This window comes from Motacilla alba, chromosome 9, assembly GCF_015832195.1.
Source record: "Motacilla alba alba isolate MOTALB_02 chromosome 9, Motacilla_alba_V1.0_pri, whole genome shotgun sequence".
In the NCBI taxonomy this organism is placed as follows: Eukaryota; Metazoa; Chordata; class Aves; order Passeriformes; family Motacillidae; genus Motacilla; species Motacilla alba.
The window spans coordinates 4,648,962-4,666,640 of NC_052024.1; the positions used below are offsets into that span (position 1 = coordinate 4,648,962).

Genomic DNA, 17,679 nt, shown 5'->3' on the forward strand with positions numbered 1-17,679 from the left:
TCAGCAGCACTCCAGCTGTCAAACAATGGAGATTAAGGCTTGGCAGGTGGTGCCAAGCCATGGAGCACGTGTACCTCCCCGGGCAGGTGAGCAACATTCCCTGCCGAACAGGAACAGGCACATTGCATCAACCCATCTGCTGCACCTGGACACCTGACCCGGCCTGATCCCCGGCAGGAGCTGGATCGTGCCCCCAGGGCTCACGGGCCCTGTGCTCACCCAGCAGGACCCACCGTGGCCAGGGCACAAGGCTGGAGGAGGCAGAGCCCTGGCAGGGGCTGCCTGTTGCTCCAGCCCATGGGAGGGTTATCCTGCGTGCCACGGGATGTACAGTGCCAGGAACAGGCCCGGGGCTCATCCCTCCCTGTTCTGCCCAGCACAGGGACAGAGGCCACGACGTGCTGCCTCTTGCAGAGGAGCGGCGCAGCCAAGGCCTTGCTCCCCGCTCGGGAGGTTCAGCCCTGGGGGTTTTCCTGGAGCAGACAGGCATCTTCAGGACACTCAGTCCCGACCCGCAGCAAGAGCCAGGGCAACAGGGAATGTCTGGGACATGGCCAGGCTGGCACCAACTTGAGGGAGCAGCTGGAAAGACTCCTGGAAAACAGGAAGGGAGCTGCTTCTAGTTATCACGCTTGACCATCCCATTGTCCTGGCTTTGCATGCCAACCTTCCCATTCCTGCTGCAGGCACAAGGTGCCCCACTGCCAGCAGGGCTGCCAGGACCTGTCTTTTGCCAAAATAAAGGTGGGAGAGCTGCAAACACCGAGGTCACCCAGCACTGCCAAGGTAACTCAGCTCCCAGGCTGCGCTCAATAAGGATCTGGGGCCCCTCAGAGCCAGAGGAGAGACAGAAACATCCTTGTGAGCAGAGCAGAACCTGAGCCACCAGCCAGGCACCAGCCTTCCTCCTGACCTTCACTCCTCACCAAACAAGCAGAGCCAGGAGGGCACCTGAGGTCAGAGAAACACGAACTGCAACACCCCGAGATAGGAACCACAAGGATGTGACAGCTCCAGCACAAGCTACAAACCCCGTGGGGCTTGTGCCCTGCTTTCTGGGAAGATCTCCAGCTCAGTGTGTCTCCTGCTCCAGCTGCAGGATCCCGCTGGCAAACTGTGTCTCGCCAGGTGCAGGAGGGAAGCACGTGGCTCACCCAGGTGGGACAGACAGCACTGCCTGGGGACAAGGGCACAGCACACCCATGGACATGGCCAGCGTCCAGGTCCTGCCCACTCCCTCCACACCAGGCTGGGAACACCAGACCCCACACACCAACAGGACAGCCAGGCCCTGGCACCTCCTTGTGCCAGGGCTCCTGTAACTCACCCTGCCCATGGGAATACCTGTTGGTGAGGTCCTGCCTCTAACCAGGACATCAGGAGATGCTCCCTCTCCCAGGCTTCCCTTCTCCAGCTCCAAGGACCAGGTCAGGCCCAATCCAAGCTGACTGTGTTTGCTGGAGTCCCTGCTCCACAGCCCAGCCAGGGTTCAGAGCAGAAGACAGAGGTGCCCAGGGCAGGAGGTGCTCAGGGTAAGGGCTGATCCAGCTGCAGCAGGCTGGCAGGGACAGCAATTTCTCATGGGCTCCGTTGATTTCTCCGCCTCAGTGGTCCCTACTGTGGTGGGATTCAAGTGGCCCCTGTGTGCTGCCCCCTCTCACGCCCTTCACACCAACTCTTCTGGCAAACCTCACCTTCCACCCACCAGGACTTGGCCCAGCATGCCCGGATGGGAGGGAAGCCCATAGTCCATTTGAGTCCTTCCCACGGGTTCTCACACAGGACACTCTAAAAGGAAAACCCTGGAAGTCATTGTTCTATTTTAGTCCAACCAGGGCATCAGGCACGGCTCCTGTCAGGAGGAATTGGGCTGGAGGAAAGGGCTCCAGGGGAAGGGCCTCAACCAGGGGGGTCCAGGGGGCCAGGGAAACACAGTTCACAAGCCCAGGTTCTTGAAGTCAGTTTGCAGGAGGCACTCGGGACTGTCAAAGCAGCCCAAGTTGGTGGTGGTGGCAGCTTGGGTCTGGGAGGCATCCTGTGCCGGGCGGAACCTCAGCGGGCAGCTGGCCACACAGAGCCACAGGCCCCTGAACACCAACGCTGCCCTTTTCCCTGGGAAACAGCACTCACCAGCCCAGGTTCCTGGTGCCAGTTTGCAGGAGGTGCCTGGCATTGTCAAAGCAGCCCCAGCTGGGGTGGTGGCAGCTGGGGTCTGGGAGGCATCGTGGGCCGTGTGGAATTTCACCAGGAAGTCATCCACTCAGGGCCGACAGCGCGAAGCACGCTGCAGCTGCAAAAGGCATGGCGAGGGGAACACAGCACTGCCACAGCACGGCTTCCTCCACTGCCTTCCCCTTTGAACCAGCCTTAGCCCAAGGAGGCTTTCACTGCTCAGCCGAGGGTTAGGGTTATGCCTAGGGTTAGGGTTCTGAGAACCAAGAGCTCCAGACCCACTGCAGGGGCCTGGAGACCCAAGCCCAGAGCTCCAGGCACACTGCAGGGGCCTGGAGAACCAAGCCCAGAGCTCCAGGCACACTGCAGGGGCCTGGAGAACCAAGCCCAGAGCTCCAGGCACACTGCAGCTGCAAAAGGCATGCCAAGGGAACACAGCTCTGCCCCGTGCGGAACCCCAGCGGGCAGCCAGCCACGCAGGGCCACGGGCCCCTGAACACCAAAGCCGGCCTTTTCCCTGGGAAACAAAACTCACCAGCCCAGGTTCCTGGTGTCAGTTTGCAGGAGGCCCCTGGGACTCTCAAAGCAGCCCCAGCTGGGGGTGGTGGTAGCTGGGATCCGGGAGGCATCCAGCGCCATGTGGAATTTCAGGCCACTCTGGGCCTCAGGCCAGGGGGAACATCTAACACAAAGTCCCAACAACCACAACAACGTTGTGCCCATCCTCCTGGAGCACCTGCCCAGGGCTCAGAAGACACTTTAAACACTTCACATCACCCCCACAAAGGTTCCCTCCAGGACCTGGGATGGCAAGAGGAATGAACAGTGCCATGACTCAGCGTGAGCCAGGCCATCTCCTCTCTGCAGGAACATCACCAGGACAGCTGGACACCAATGCCTGGGGGGACAAGAGCAGAGGAACAGCACACTGGGAAGAGCAGCAGCGGCCACCAGCAGGCTGAGAGAGACAGAGGTGTTCACCTGGAGAAGAAAAAGTTTGCGGAGACCTTATTGCAGCCTTTTGGTTCTTACAGGGGCTTATAAAAGAGAGAGAAAAAACTTCTACACAAGAAAATAGCAATAGAATAAGGGGAAAGGGTTTTAAACTAAAAGAGGAGAGATTTAGATTGCATAGTGGGAAAAAATTGCTCCCTGTGAGGGAAGTAAGGCCCTGGCACAGGTTGCCCAGAGAAGCTGTGGGTCCCCCATCCCTGGAAGTGTCCAAGGCCAGGCTGGACAGGTTTTGGAGCAACCTGGGATAGTCGAAGGTGTCCCTACCCCTGGCAGGGGCTGGAATGAGATGGGCTTTAAGGTCCCTTTCAAAGCAAACCATTCTGTGATTCTACAAAAAGCCCAGGGTGAGATATTTCACAGAAAGCTGCACTGAACACCCCACCCTACCAAGGCACCTTCAAGTAACACCCACTGTGCCCACAGAGCCACGGTGTGACACCAAGCTCTGCCCTTCTGGCTGGGCTCTGGGTTACTGCAAGATCCTCACAGCCCAGGAGACCCTTTTCCAGCACCTCCTCTGCTGCTGTGGCCCTTTTCCTGCCCCCAGGGCTCCCTGGATGGTGACCCCTCACTGGAAGGACATGGTCCAGGGCAGGTCATGCTGACCCATCCTGACACAGCAGCTCAGCAAACACCTGGCTCCATCCCGGGGCGTGATGGGGACAGGTGACAGGCAGCCACCCCACCCTGGCACTGTGTCACTCAGCTCTGACATTTGCTGCTCCTCAGCTCTCCCTGCATCTCCTCAGTGGTATCTGAATTTCTCCCAGGTCCAGCTCCCTGCTCACACCAGGAGGATTGGTCTGGATGACCATTCAAGGTCCCTTACAACCCAAACCATTCCATGATTCCCTCCTGTGTTCCCCACTGGGTTTGTGACCTTTAAAATATTCAAATGTTTTGGTCTCATCCAAGTTTTCCTCTATCTTCCAGGCTGAAGTTTCCCTGCTGGCCCCAGGAGATGGCCCTGTTTCAGCCCTGGTCAGTGCATCCCACCACCTCACCTCCCCGAAGCACCTGCACAGAGCCCCAAGTCTTCTCTGGGCACTCCTCTTTCATGGCAGAGCTTTCCAGGAAAAAGCTTAACCGAAAATCTCTGGCAACATGGACTTCGGCCAGAAAGAAAGCAACAAGCAAACATAAAAATACCAACCAGGCCCATCAGCATTTCCACTAAATGCCAGGGGTGAAGGAAAGAGGAAGGACTAGGGTTTGTTTTCATTCTCAAGGGGTTGTGCAAGAGCCGCAGCCCCACGTGCGGCTGAGCCCACGGCAGCCTTTATCTCCCTCAGCAAACAAACCACCGAGCCACTCCACGGGGAGGATGTCCCACAGCTCGGCCTTATCCCCGAGCACACGGAACCACCCTGCTGAACCACCCAGCCTGGAGCCAGGCATGCCAGCAGGCCACGGCCTCTCACGGTTCTGCCGCGCCAGGGAGGTCCCCAGGCCGTGTAGGTGACACCTGCCTGCTCTTCCCAGCCCAGGTGTGGCTGTCCTTCGTGCTGCTGGGCTGGAGGATCCCTCTGCCAGAGGCAAGCTGATGACCTCTGCGTGATGGGGAAGCATCCTTACTGCCCTGCTCCCGAGAGCCATGGAATCCTCAGGCTTGGGAAAGTCCTTTGAGATCACCAAATCCAAACATCAACCAGCACCAGAGAGTTCAACACTAACCCGTGGCCTCAAGTGCCACATCCACACGTTCTGGGAACACTTCCAGGGATGGTGACTCTACCACTTCCCTGGGCAGGAAGAAATTTTTCATAGTACCTAGTCTTTTATCTTTCTATGGAACAGCCCTGGACACAGCAGCAGGGACAGGTGGCCCTATGCTGTGCAGGAATCCTGGGGGGCATTCAGGAAGCAAAGCCAGCTTGTTCCTGGGTATTCCACACCTTGCTGGGGTCAGAGGGTAATGCAGACATGTTTTGCTCTGGGTTCTGACATTCCTGAGAGCTTAGAAAAGTTGCATTAGAAACCTGCCAGCGCTCTTGACCCCTTGCTGCCTCCTGCCAGTGCTGGCTCAGGTGCTGCCATGCAGGTGCTGCTTTGTTTGCCCAGGGCACGTGGAGGAGCTTCCCCAGGGTTGTTGGAGCTGTGCTGGCCGTTCCCACCTCTCTCAGGGCCCTGCCCAGGCCCCTGCCCTGCCCAACAACTTTGTTGTTTCTGGAGGCCTCCCCACAAAGGGTACAGCTCCCACCCATTTGTTTCCTTCAGGCCGAGCTCAGAGCATCGCTCCTGCTTCCCTCTCCCAGCACATCAGCCACCTGCCTCTGTTTGGACAAGCCAAGGAATGAGGCTCTCAGGGCTGCAGCGTGCCAGCCTGGAACGTGCCACCCACAGGGACAGCTTGGCACAAAGCTGCAACAGGGAAGCACGTTTTGAACACGTCAAGCAAGTTCATAAACCCTTGGTGGCATCACACCGTCTGCAGTGGAACCAGGATGCAGCCCAGCAGTGCAAAACTATGTAAGGACTTGAGCATTCCCTCCCCAAAGTGAGGCCAAAGGGCTTAGGGAATTTTGGATCTCTTTGGAGCAGGGGGGCCCACACTCAGAGATTGGGTTTACAGCTCATTTGACAGCTTGGCATGACTCAGTTGCAGAGGAATTTACCCTAAAGGTCCCTGATAAAGGAAATCCTGGGGTGGGTGGGATGGCCATGGCCACGTTTGCCAGGGGATTCATGGGGCAGGGAGAAGAGAGGCTGCTTTGCACCACATCCCACCAGGATTCACCCATGGGGGCTGCACATTCCAGGTCCTCCCGTGCCAGGAGAAAGGGGTTCTCTGCCAGCCTTTTCACCCTCATTTACCTTTAAGGACCACCTGGAGCAGCCCTTGCCAGCAGTCCCAGGGCATGTGGGTTTTACTCTCCAAAGGCATCCCTTTTCCATGGCATGCGCTCACCTCACTGCTGGTAGAGGCAGAACGAGCCTGAAGGATCCTAGGGATGGAATTCCCAAAGAAGAAACTCATAGTAGCCCCAAATATGTCCTGACAGCAGAACACACTCAAAGGGAGAGTCCCAGGACAAGCCAGCCCCTCCCAGGACACATTCCCCTTATCCTTACAGGTACCATCTGCTCCAAGCAAACAGACTTGGGGAAGCTTCTCCTGTGATTTTTGAGTTGCCCTTTGCAGCCCTTGGGAAGGTTGTTGAGACCTGCAAAGACACAGCAGCTGAGCAAAGTGAGTGACTTGACTTCATTCAGTCATGGAATGGTTTGGGTTGGAAGGAACCTTAAAGCTCATCCTGTCCCACCCTGCCATGGGCAGGAACACCTTCCACTATCCCAGGATGCTCCAAAAGCTCTATCCAGCCTGGCTTTGTACATTCCAGGGACGGGGATGCCACAGGTTCTCTGGGCAACCTGTGCCAGGGCCTCACCTCCCTCGCAGGGAATAATTACTTTCTAACATTTAATCTAAACCCACTGTCTTTCAGTTTGAAGCCATTCCCCCTTGCCCTGTCCCTCTACCCCGTGTCCAAAATCCTTCTCTGCCTTTCACGTACTGAAAGACTACAATCACCTTCTCTTCTCCAGGCTGAACGATGCCAGCTCTCCCAGCCTTTCCTGCCAGCAGAGCTGCTCCATCCCTCTGCTCACCCTGGTGCCTCCTCTGGGCTCTCTCCAGCAGCTCCAGCTCCTTCCTGTGCTGGGCCCCAGGGCTGGGGCAGCTCTGCAGGGGGGGTCTCACCTGAGCAGGGCAGAGGGGCAGAATGCCAGTCCCTTTCCTGGCTGGGGATCAGCCCAGCACAGGGGGGTTTCTGGGCTGCACAGGGAAAGAATGAAAACTTGAGACTGGGAAATTAAAAACAAACCCTGAGCAATTAATTGACACTTAGAGCTGCTTCCTCCACCATATGGCCTCCCAGATTACTGTATTTTTGCAGTCAAACACAAACAATTTCCTTCTTTCCTGTGCTGGGGGTGCCCAAGCTCTGGCTGATGCTCATGGATTGATGTGTTACCGGCATCTGCGCCATGCATGAAGGAAAAGAGTTTTCCTCCAACATGGAAAAAAACCCCAAAACTAATTAAATCTTGTTTTATAGAATGACATCAATGAAGACATTTTCCCTATCAGAGCCCATTTGTTTTCCAGGTTTTGGTTCTTCAGGGCTGGGAACTTACTGCAGCACCTCGATGAGGTGTTCGTATAAGGACAGGACTCCAGACCCTGACATTTATAAGGGAGCAAATTAAAGCAATGCTAAAAAAGCCCCATTTGGCAGTTTGCTGCTGTTTTCTGTGGCTCTGACATCCAGTCTGTGGTGGCTGCCACAGGCTGCAACATCAGCTCACCAAACCTGGGCTCTGGCCCTGCAGCCACCTGGGACAGGAAAAACAGGAAACCCTCAGGTTCTGGAACCCCAAGGACCTGCCCAGCACTAAAGTCAGGTGAAAGAAGCCCAAATGAACTTTGGAAGTGGTACAAGATGTTGCTCCCGGCTGAGGAATGTACATGGGGGGGGCCAACAAGCTCCACGCAGGGGTCTGACCACCAAGGCCCTTGGAACCCACTTCACTGCCAGCAGCCAAGGGAAGGGAGAGTTTCTGCTCCAGGGAACTGGAGGAAAACACAAACCTGTCACCAATTACTGTCAGATGAACTCTGCCAGGACACAGGAAGGAGATAAAAAGAAGTGGCAGCACTCAAACTTCCTGCAAATCCAGAGCATCTCATCAACGACTCGCTAGGAGGAAATATATTCGTGGGAGTGGCGGCTGCTTAATGTGCTCTCCCACCCACCTCTCCTTCCTATGGCTCCCAATTTCCCCCCTGGGATCCACCATCTATTGAGCAGACATGTTGAGAAATAGGATATTAATTCCCTAAACACTAGAGTTTCAAACTGCTCTGGTCCAAATAAGGCAGATTTTGGGAGGGGATAATGGTAAGAGATTCCTGTGTTTCAGTGATTGTGGATCCAGGCAGTCTGGTCCCACACTCAGAAGCACCACCTGACAATACATGTAAAAACTGTTTTAATTAACTTAATTTTTTCCTTAAAGCTCATAGATTTCAAGATTAGAGACACACACCCAGCATGGCTCGGGCTACCCAAAGGAACAAAGGAGCTTTAAGAGAATTATGTGTTTCTGTAGACTCGGAGACAATATCCACAAGTCCCTTCTTGCAGCAAAACCCTGTGTGTACAACTTAGGGCATTAAGCTTTTCATTATTAAAGTCTTTTTTTTTCCTTGTTTGGGAGTCATGCTGAAGCTTTCCAGTGTGGATAATTGTCCACAGTGTGGGGCGCTCCTCATTACACCAGTGTTACGCAAGGGTAAAGGACAAACCTAACACCTGGGTCAGGAGTTGCAATAATTTTAATTTATCCCTAAAGACTTATGGAATTCCAATGCTCCATGACAATATTACTCACTCCTCAGCAAGGAACTGAGTGTGAGATGATGTGTGGAATGGATCAGAGAGGGGAAAAGAAGAAAAATTTCATGGCAGCAATAGATAAACAGGTAATAGAGTTTACCCACACCAGGAACTGTTTGTGTATTTATGGTGTCCTGGCCTTTTCTGTGAAGAAATGTTTTCCTAATATCCAACCTAAACGTTCCTCAGTGCAACCTGAGGCCATTTCCACTCGTTCCCTGGGAGGAGAGACCAAACTGCCCCAGCCCCACCCTCCTGTCAGGGGGTTGGACAGAGTGAGAAGGTCCTCCCTGAACCTTCTTTTCTCCAGGTTGAGCCCCCCCAGCTACTTTTCATCAGGCTTTTACTCCTCTCCAGAGGTGGCCCCAGCCTGGATGAGAACACATCTTCAGACCAGCAGCAGCAATGCAAGGGTGGTTGGTTCTGTCCCAAGAAGACCTCCTGTTTTTTGGAAGCAGCATTCCTGTTGCTCCCAGGTAGAGCTTTCTGGCTGAGAGCCTTTGGAGGACGCATTCCAAAATCCAAGACTCTGACGTTCCGCAGCGCTGGCACCACGGTGGGATTGGGGAAGAGCCAACACCATCCCAAGGCACCGGCACCGAGGATCCAGCCCGGATCCCCCAGGGCACAACAACTCCCTGCAGACACCCAAACCCGGCTCTGACGTGCGATCCTGTTTTCCCAAAAGCTGAGCAGAGCTGGAACTCACAGCTCTTCCCAGAATCCACGCTCTTTGTTATATCCCAACAGTGCCAAAACAAAGCTAGGAATGGCCTCTGCAGGTAGGACCAAGATATCCTGAAGTAACATGACGTTGGAGATGGAAGGACTGACATGACATCACCTGAAGCTTCACTTGTCTTCCAAGAGCAACAACTGGGATTTCTGCTGGATGCTGGCACTGAAAACATCTATTTTATGGAGATAGCCCTGATTCCCACACGAGTTGCTGGCATCAGCCAGGCTACAAAGGGCATTTGTAGACCAGCTGAGCCCACAACTCAGCTGCCAGCACCATCCTGCTGGAGAAAGGCTCAAACCAGCAAACTTTTCAGTGGGTTTTCACCATCCCTTCGTGGTTTTGTAAGAGCTCAAGGCCAATGGTGTCCTCAGCCCGCAGTAAACCGCTCCTTTGCTTCAGAAGTAAAATTTGGTAGTTAATCTATAATGGCACCCTATGGATGGGCCCCTTGGAGAGACAGACAGGTTTCCCACTCCCATGAATCCCAGAGAAGCTGCCAGCAACTCCCTCTTCCCATGTGTAATTTCCCCAGTGGTATTTCCAGTTAACTGACAACTAACAGGGTGGAAAAGCCCTCCAGGATCGAGTCCAACCCCACGCAAACACTGCCAAGGCCACCTCTAACAGCACTGTCCCCAAGTGCCACATCCGCACAGCTTTTAAATCCCTCCAAGGACAGGAGTTCCACTACTACCCTGGGTAGCCTGTTTCAATGTCTCACCACAATTTTTGCAAAGGAATTTCCCCTAATATCCAATCTAAACCTGCCCTGGCCTTGCTTCCCCACCATTTCCTGATGCTCCTAAAAATCCTTCAGCAAGGCAGCCTCAGCCACCATTTCTTTCAAGATTAAATACAAATTTACTTGTGGGATTTTTTGTGTGTTGTTTTTCATTGGTTTTTTTCCTCCTGTTTTTCACCCCCTTTTTCTTTCCCTGCCCAGCAGGACTGCAGATCCAACCCCAGTTTGGTCACTGATACCGAACAGCTTTCCACTAACTCCACACCTGGTCCTGTGCATCAGCCAGAACAAAACCTGGGTTCTTCCTGAGGGGTGTTCTGTCCAGTTGCTCCATGAAACACTGTTTATACATAAAAAGAGGTGCTCCAAACATGACATTTACCCAACACAGAGCCTGAAGCCTCCTGTCAGGCTAACACAGCTGTTCTTCCCAGGTATTTGACCATCTCCCTGCTTGGCTCATCCTTTCATCATGCCCATGGAATCAATATCCTCTTTCCAGAGAAGCTTCCTGTCTCCTCACCTCCTAAGACTTCAACATGACTGCAAAGACAAGTTTAGTAGCTCCACTTCCCTATTCCTTCCAGCCTTTTTCATCAAACACTATTTTCACTGTCCTTCAGCATTTCCTAGAGACCTGTTCCCCTCTGTCCCATTTGCATCACCACAGACAGACAACGCATTTACTTTTCCTTGTAGAGCATGAATCACCCCCAGCATGGCACTTCTCTTGCATGGCATCACACAATGTCAAGAGTTGGATGGGACCTTAAAGCTCATCCCATTCCAGCTTCTGCCATGGGCAGGGACACATTCCACTAGCTCAGGCTGCTCCAAGCCCTGTCCAACCTGGCCTGGAACACTTCCAGGGATGGGGCAGCCACAGCTTCTCTGGGCACCCTGTGCCAGGGCCTCACCGCCCTCACAGGGAGGAATTCCTTCCCAATATTCCATCTAAACCTACTCTCAGCTTGAATCAATTCCCTCTTATCCTGTCACTCCAGCTTCCCTGTAGTCCCCTCAGATCCTGGAAGGCTGTTCAAAGATCTCCACACAACCTTCTTTTCTCCAGGCTGAAGCCCCAACCTCCTCACCCTGACCCCAGAGGGGAGGTTTACTCAGAGGTGTATCCACCCCAGGGTTTCTCCTAGCTCAGAGACAAGGCTTGGAGGGCAGCTCTGTTTACAACTCCATTTGGAAAGGAAAGATTGGATGCTCTGTGGGCAAGGGGCTTCAAGAACCAAGATGTGCTCACAGCAAGTGTTGACCCAAGGCTGCCTGGAATGAGGTGGGACACAGAGGGCCTGAGCTGAGCAGTCTCAGGACCAGGTAAGCTGGAAAACAGCTTTTATGTGTCGGCTGCAGCATTGATTTGCAGCCTACACAGGCTATCACATCTCAGGCACATTCAGAGGAGATTCCAATTGGATTTCATCCAAGTTTTGCAGCAGAAATGCACACAGCACTCACAGCTTCAGCTTCCAGCCTTCTCCAAGTCTGTTCCAGAGACTGAAGCATCACAAATACATTGGAGCCACCTCCCCTAACTTCCACTCTTATAACAACTGGCTTTTCCAGGGCCTGGGATCTGCACAGGTCTGGGATTTCAAACCCATTCCAACACTGAAAATGCCTTGTTTGAAGGTGTTGGACAGCTCCAAGAGCAAGCCTCGAGTTGCCAGCCTCTGCTCTGCATCTCCCACATCAGGACAGGTCCCAGACATCTTGTCATCTCCAGGGTGATGTGAGCAGAACCACACAGTTCCTTCTACCAGCTGGTTCCAGTCTGATCCCGTGAGCCAAATTCCTTGGGCTGGGGGACTCCTTGCAGCCCAGCCAGTGCCAGGGTTTCTGGTTGCTTGCTCTGTGTTTTGGCTCCACGATGGATGCAAGGCAAGGCAAGGGTTCTTGGATCCTGGAGGGTTCCTCCCAGACATAACCCAGCTCACCAGGTCTCCCTGCTATGGGATGTTTCTTAAACATCCTGTTTAAGAAAGCCAGGTGGAAGCTGAGAGTGTGGAGCTGCAGAAGGGGCTGGGGGCAGAAAGGAGGGAGAGGAGGAGACAGGATGATGATCAAGCCTCTCCCACCCTAGGAATGCACAGAAGCTGGCATACAAATCAAAAATACACTTGGGGATGTTATTTTGTTTAACTTTGTCTAATTCTTGGATTTCTTAGTGGAAGTGTTTTCACTGGAAGCTTCTGTAAAGCCACCACGTCTGGCAGCAGGACATCAAGCTCAGCCATGTGAGAACACGCCAAGCTCTGCTGAGTTCAACAATCAGTGCCAAATCAGGCCAAAACTGACCCAAAACACGCCCCAAATCTTCCAGCCAAACCTTGCCTCCTGCTCAGAGCTCCTGCACAGCAACACAAGTCCCTTCTCAGCCGCATTTAGATGTTGCTCCACTCAAGACCCAGCCTAAGGTCAGGACAGGCACAGCACACTCCCTGCAGGAATGGGGTGAGCCATTAGGAATAAAGCACATTCCCTCCACCCCAAAACACTCCCTCTCAGCAATGCCACTTCCATCTGATATTTGCAAGGCACTCCCAGAGCAAAGGCAGGTTTTCCACATCCTCACCCATGAGGAAGCAGCAATTACCAGGAGCATCACTGTGTGGAGCCCATGGATGGCTGCAGGAGTGTCCTTATCTGGTTGGAAGAACCTGGATGTGCCAGGGCATGAAGTGCCTCACTCCCCCAGCAGCAGCTCCACAGATTCCAGCTGCCAGGCTGACTCCTTATCAGGCATTCTGTGGTGCCAGTGGAACTACCTGGATCCCTCACACCAGTTCTCAGAGCTCTTTTGCTTATTTTAAACACATTTCTTTAATTTCTTCCAATGGCTCCTCACTGAAATTCCTGTGCTGAGATCAAACAGCATCCTGTGATAATCCACTGGCACCAGCAGTAGTTCAACTGACAGGGATTTCTCAAGCTGAATTACCACAGCCTCAAGAACTCAAAATCCACGGGTCATTTGCACATGTGTTGTGCTGAAAAAATACCTGATGTGAGGCACAAAACACTCCAAGGGGGCTGCTTCCCAATGGGATTGCATGGACACCCTTCATGTTTTAACACTGGCATTTGAATTGGTGACTTTTTTTCCTTATTGGTTTAAATCTTCCTTTTCTTTGAAATGATTCCTATCCATCAGCTACCACAAAAAATGTTTAAACTCCATGCCCCGAGAGGAATTCCACCGTTTTGGCAGTATTTCCACTTACCTCTGACAAGCACCAGCTGACCATTCCACGCTGTAGTTTAGAGCACACAACACATGAGTCTTTCCAGACAGAAGAGCTGGAAGCCTTCTCAGATCCCAGCACAAAGGTTGTTGAACACTCTGGGGTGCTGATTGCAAGTGTCAAACTCCAGGGAAGAAAATAAATTAAATAAAACAAGGTCACCTCTTAATTCCCACCTTCTTTTGCCATTTCAGTCTCACCCTTTGCTGCCAATCTGGACACAGCTACAAAACAAAGGAAACAAAGGACTTGAGGCTGAACAAGGAAAGTGTTTTGATCCTCCAAAGTGTCTTGAGACACATGGAAAAACCACCGAGCAGCCATCCTCTGAGTGTTGTTTTCCAGGTGCCTTTCATCTCCCTGAACAACCCCACAGCTCTCAACCCATCAATTAGAAAGCCCTGTCTGCGCTCAGCCTTCTCCCTTCCCCATGGTTTGATCCTTCTCTTCCTTCCAGAGGGACACGCCTCCATCTGAGTCCACCCAAGAACTCTGCCCTCAGTCCTCAAAGAGAAATCCATCCCATCCTCTCCTGCAGCTGGTTTTCTACCTAAGCCACCAACTTAATGCTCAACACCTCTTGCCTTTTACTCCTTCTTGCCTCATTTTGACTTCTGGCATTACCTTCCCATGAAAAAAAAACCTGGGTGCCACAATCTTCCTAACTTCTTTTTTTTGTGTAACCACTTCATCTCCTTGCCTCACCTCCCAGCCATGCTCCATCCAGCTCTTCCCAGGGTCACACTGAGACTTCTCCACATACTGTAAGACTAGAAGTTACCAACAATATTCTCCTTCCAGGAAGTCTGTCTTTCCAACCTTCTACCCAAGTCACCTGCTCCTCAAGAGTTTCCCCAAAAGCCCATGGAGCTAAGGTACAGCACATGCAGCAAAATCCCTGCAGTAAAGCTACTTGCAGCCTTAGGTACAACAAATTCCTGCAAGGAATCTACTCAAGGTAGCTCTGCTATCAGCAGAATGCCTGTGATTGAAGCATTGAATCATTAGGGTTGGACAAGACCTCCAAGATCACCGAGTCCAACCTTTGACCAGAGCCCACAATGCCCAACAAACTGTACCATCAAGTGCCACATCCACCTGCTTCCTGAACACTTCCAGGGATGGGGACTGCACCACTGCCCTGGGAGGAGCAGGTGGCAGCCTCATCCTGTAGATGAACCCTAATTAAATGAAAGCAAATCTCCAAAATGAAGAGTTCTGTCTGTACCCTAATCTGTGCAGAACCACTTCCCAGTCTCTGTGGATGAAGGCAGGGAGAAACAGCCTAGGGAAGGGAAAGCTGACGCATTTCCTGCTCCCACAGCTCCAAGTCGAGCAGGTTCAGGTGCAGCACATCCCTGAGCCATGTCCAGCCCACCGTGGTCAGATGTCACCTGTGACACCCCTGGGGTGTGAGCAGAACTTGCACAATGCACATCCTGTGTGCATGTGACTCTGCCCTGGGCACAGAGAAGAGGTGGATCATTTTCACCCTGGGCTGTTCTCCAATCTCACTTTTAGAGCTGTGATCTCCGCAGATCCTGTTGGAACACCGACCTGGATGTCAGGAACTGCCACTGCTGACTTCAACACCCACGTCACCGTCAAGTCCTGCCACTGGTACCAGTTCCCCAGGTCAGAATGGAGAGACCACACACCCAAGGCCCTGCTGCTGTCCCCAGCCTCAGCTACTCCAAACTCAACTAAACAAAACCAGTTCCAATTCCGTCAGGCAAGCACAGCCCATCACAACATGCCCAAACTTGAGCCAGCAGGAAAATTTCCTTCCAGGATAAAGCAAGACTTAGGTCACTGGTCACAGGTAACAAACCCTGGAGTACAGGCAAGAAAGCTCTGGTGTTTTGAGGGACATGGACCACACAAGGCTCTGCCTCATTAATCCTCTGAGATGATTAATTGTCTTCAGCAAGGTTCACAACTCTGGAAAGAAGCTGCACATCTGCATGAGCCAGCCAAATCCAGCTGCTTGTACTTGCTCTGATGGCTCCGGAGCCTGTCAGGACAATGTCCTACCCCTGCAGTTGCACAAACACTCAAGGCAGCGGGTGCTCAGCTGCAGATGGTCAGAGACAAAAGGCAACTTTTCACGTCCTACATTGTGCTGAAGCACAACCCTCCCCGTGGTGCCACCAGGCAGAGGATGCAGCCTACGGTTCACCGGGAGAACCAGGAGCTATCCTGCAAGTAACTTTGTTACATATAGAAAAAGCTTGAATCTATCACACATTTTGCTGAAAAAACACGTTCAGTCCTCTTAAGCAACGTTCAAAATAATCTGGGGTGGATTGGATCTCTGGGTTAAGGAAGGCAGCAGGGTAATACCTGAAGTCTCAGGGAGCAGTTCCACTGGGAGGCAGGTAATCCACCTTCTCTTCCTGCCAACTCCAACCTAACCACCACCAACCTGCACAATCCACACACAGGGCAAGGTGAGGGACCAAGCTTTCACGTTAGGTGTAATAGAAAAACATTCTTTACTCTGCAAGTGTCTTTACAAATATATATTTATATATTTAAGCCCATTTCAGGCCATAAAAGCCCATAAAAAACAACCAGTACCTTTTTGAACAAGAGAAACTGCGAGGCAGAAGCCTGAGGTGACAGACTCCCACACAGGGGCTGCTCTGGCGCTTCTCTGAAGGCCTTTAGTTAGCACATAAAACCATCTCAAAAATCCTTTGAAGTGAAAGGAGGGGCACCATTCTTACCCCACTTTCACCACTCTGTGTGTGAGGTAAACTGGGATCACTTTTACATCATCGCTTTAGAAAGGAGATGTTGTATCCTGAAGACCAGCTTTTCCAAAGAACATTTGTGAATGGGTTAAAAAAGGTAAGATGTGTGGATCCAACCATCATGTGCTGTTGTCTCAAAAGAGAAGAAGTTGATACTAAAAAGCTATTCCAGATACATACAAGTACAAACACTAGAGCTGGTCAGAAAGATTCAGTTTCAACATTTTGTTAAAAGCAGGGAAAATTTTTTGCAATGTGTTTTTTTTTTTTTCATTTCCCCTCTCCTCCTTTTCTACCAGTTCCATAAACCCTTCTGAAAAAAATCACGTGTCTGCTGTCAGAGTGCAAAGTCCATCCAAATCTCATGTTTCAGTTCTCTATCTCTACACTTTACAAATCCTGATGGCAAACCAAAAGGTCTCGATTTAACTTAGCAAAAGTGATATCTAGAAAATATTCAACACCAAGAGGCCTTACAAAAAAAACTTGAGACTACTAAGGCATTCTAAGGCACAGTGTTTTGGAAGAAGTGCTTTCTCCCTGTAGTGTTGCTTTATACACATCACGTGTGCGAGTCCGAGGGATGCGAGGCGCTGCAGATGGATGCCATGGTTTCTCCCCAGCAGGGAATTCCATCTTCTGCTGCTGTTTCAGACGTAGGCTCCCAGCGCTGCGTGAAATTCAGTGAGACATTGCACCAGCTGCTGAAACTTGGGTCTCTCCTCAGGATCTAGGGCCCAACAGCAGGCCATCACAGCAAACCTGCAACACAGAGGCACATGGAGCACAGGGAAACGTGTCAGCCAGGCAACCACAGCCCCAGCCTGAAAGGCAAAGCAGCATCTGCCACTGGGAAACTGGCTGAGCAACTAGAGAGAGACAAGGAGCCCTGGATCTTACAAGGTTCATAATGCTGAACAGCTCCTTCCAAGGATGGACACCTGGAATGATGAGCAAAGGGGCTGTGACCAGAGGTCCTGGCTTGATTTAGGATATAACCCATGGCAATCCAGGAAGGAGCACTGCTATAAAAGCATGGAATGCTTTGGGTGGGAAAGGACCTTGAAGATTACCCAGTTCCACCCCCTGCCATGGGCAGGGACACCTTCCACTAGCCCAGGTTGCTCCAAGCCCTGTCCAACCTGGCCTTGGACACTTCCAGGGATCCAGGGGCAGCCACAGCTTCTCTGGGCAAGCTGGGCCAGGGCCTCACTGCCCTCACAGGGAGGAATTCCTTCCCAATATCCCATCTAACCCTCCCCCCTTGCAGAGGGAAGCCATTCCCCCTTGTCCTGTCACTCTACCCTTTGTCCCAAGTACCTCTCCAGCTCCTCTGGAGCCTCTTTAGGCACTGAAAGGGGCTCTAAATTCTCCCTGGAGCCTTCACTGGTCCAGGCTGAACACTCCCAGGCTCCAGAGCAGAGGGGGCTCCAGCCACCAGAGTATCTCCATGGCCTCCTCTGGACTCGCTCCATCAGCTCCACTTCCTTCTGATGCTGGGGACCCCAGAGCCAGAGCTCCACGAGCAATGTTTACCCCAGGGTTTGTATGACAGGCAGGACAAACAGGCAAGGAAAGGCAGCCCCGGCTCTCCCTT

General features: G+C 52.4%; 1 protein-coding gene across 2 annotated transcripts in view; it reads right to left on the reverse strand.

The window, feature by feature from the left end:
- Positions 1-8,161: 8,161 nt before the first annotated feature.
- Positions 8,162-17,679, reverse strand: part of RYK (receptor like tyrosine kinase) — a 62,519-nt gene continuing 53,001 nt past the window's right edge. For both annotated transcript variants that reach the window (XM_038145880.1, XM_038145879.1), the window contains exon 15: positions 8,162-16,844. In XM_038145880.1, the coding sequence (XP_038001808.1) occupies positions 16,733-16,844 (112 nt within the window). In that variant the 3' untranslated portion in view covers positions 8,162-16,732. The remainder of the gene's footprint in view (positions 16,845-17,679) is intronic.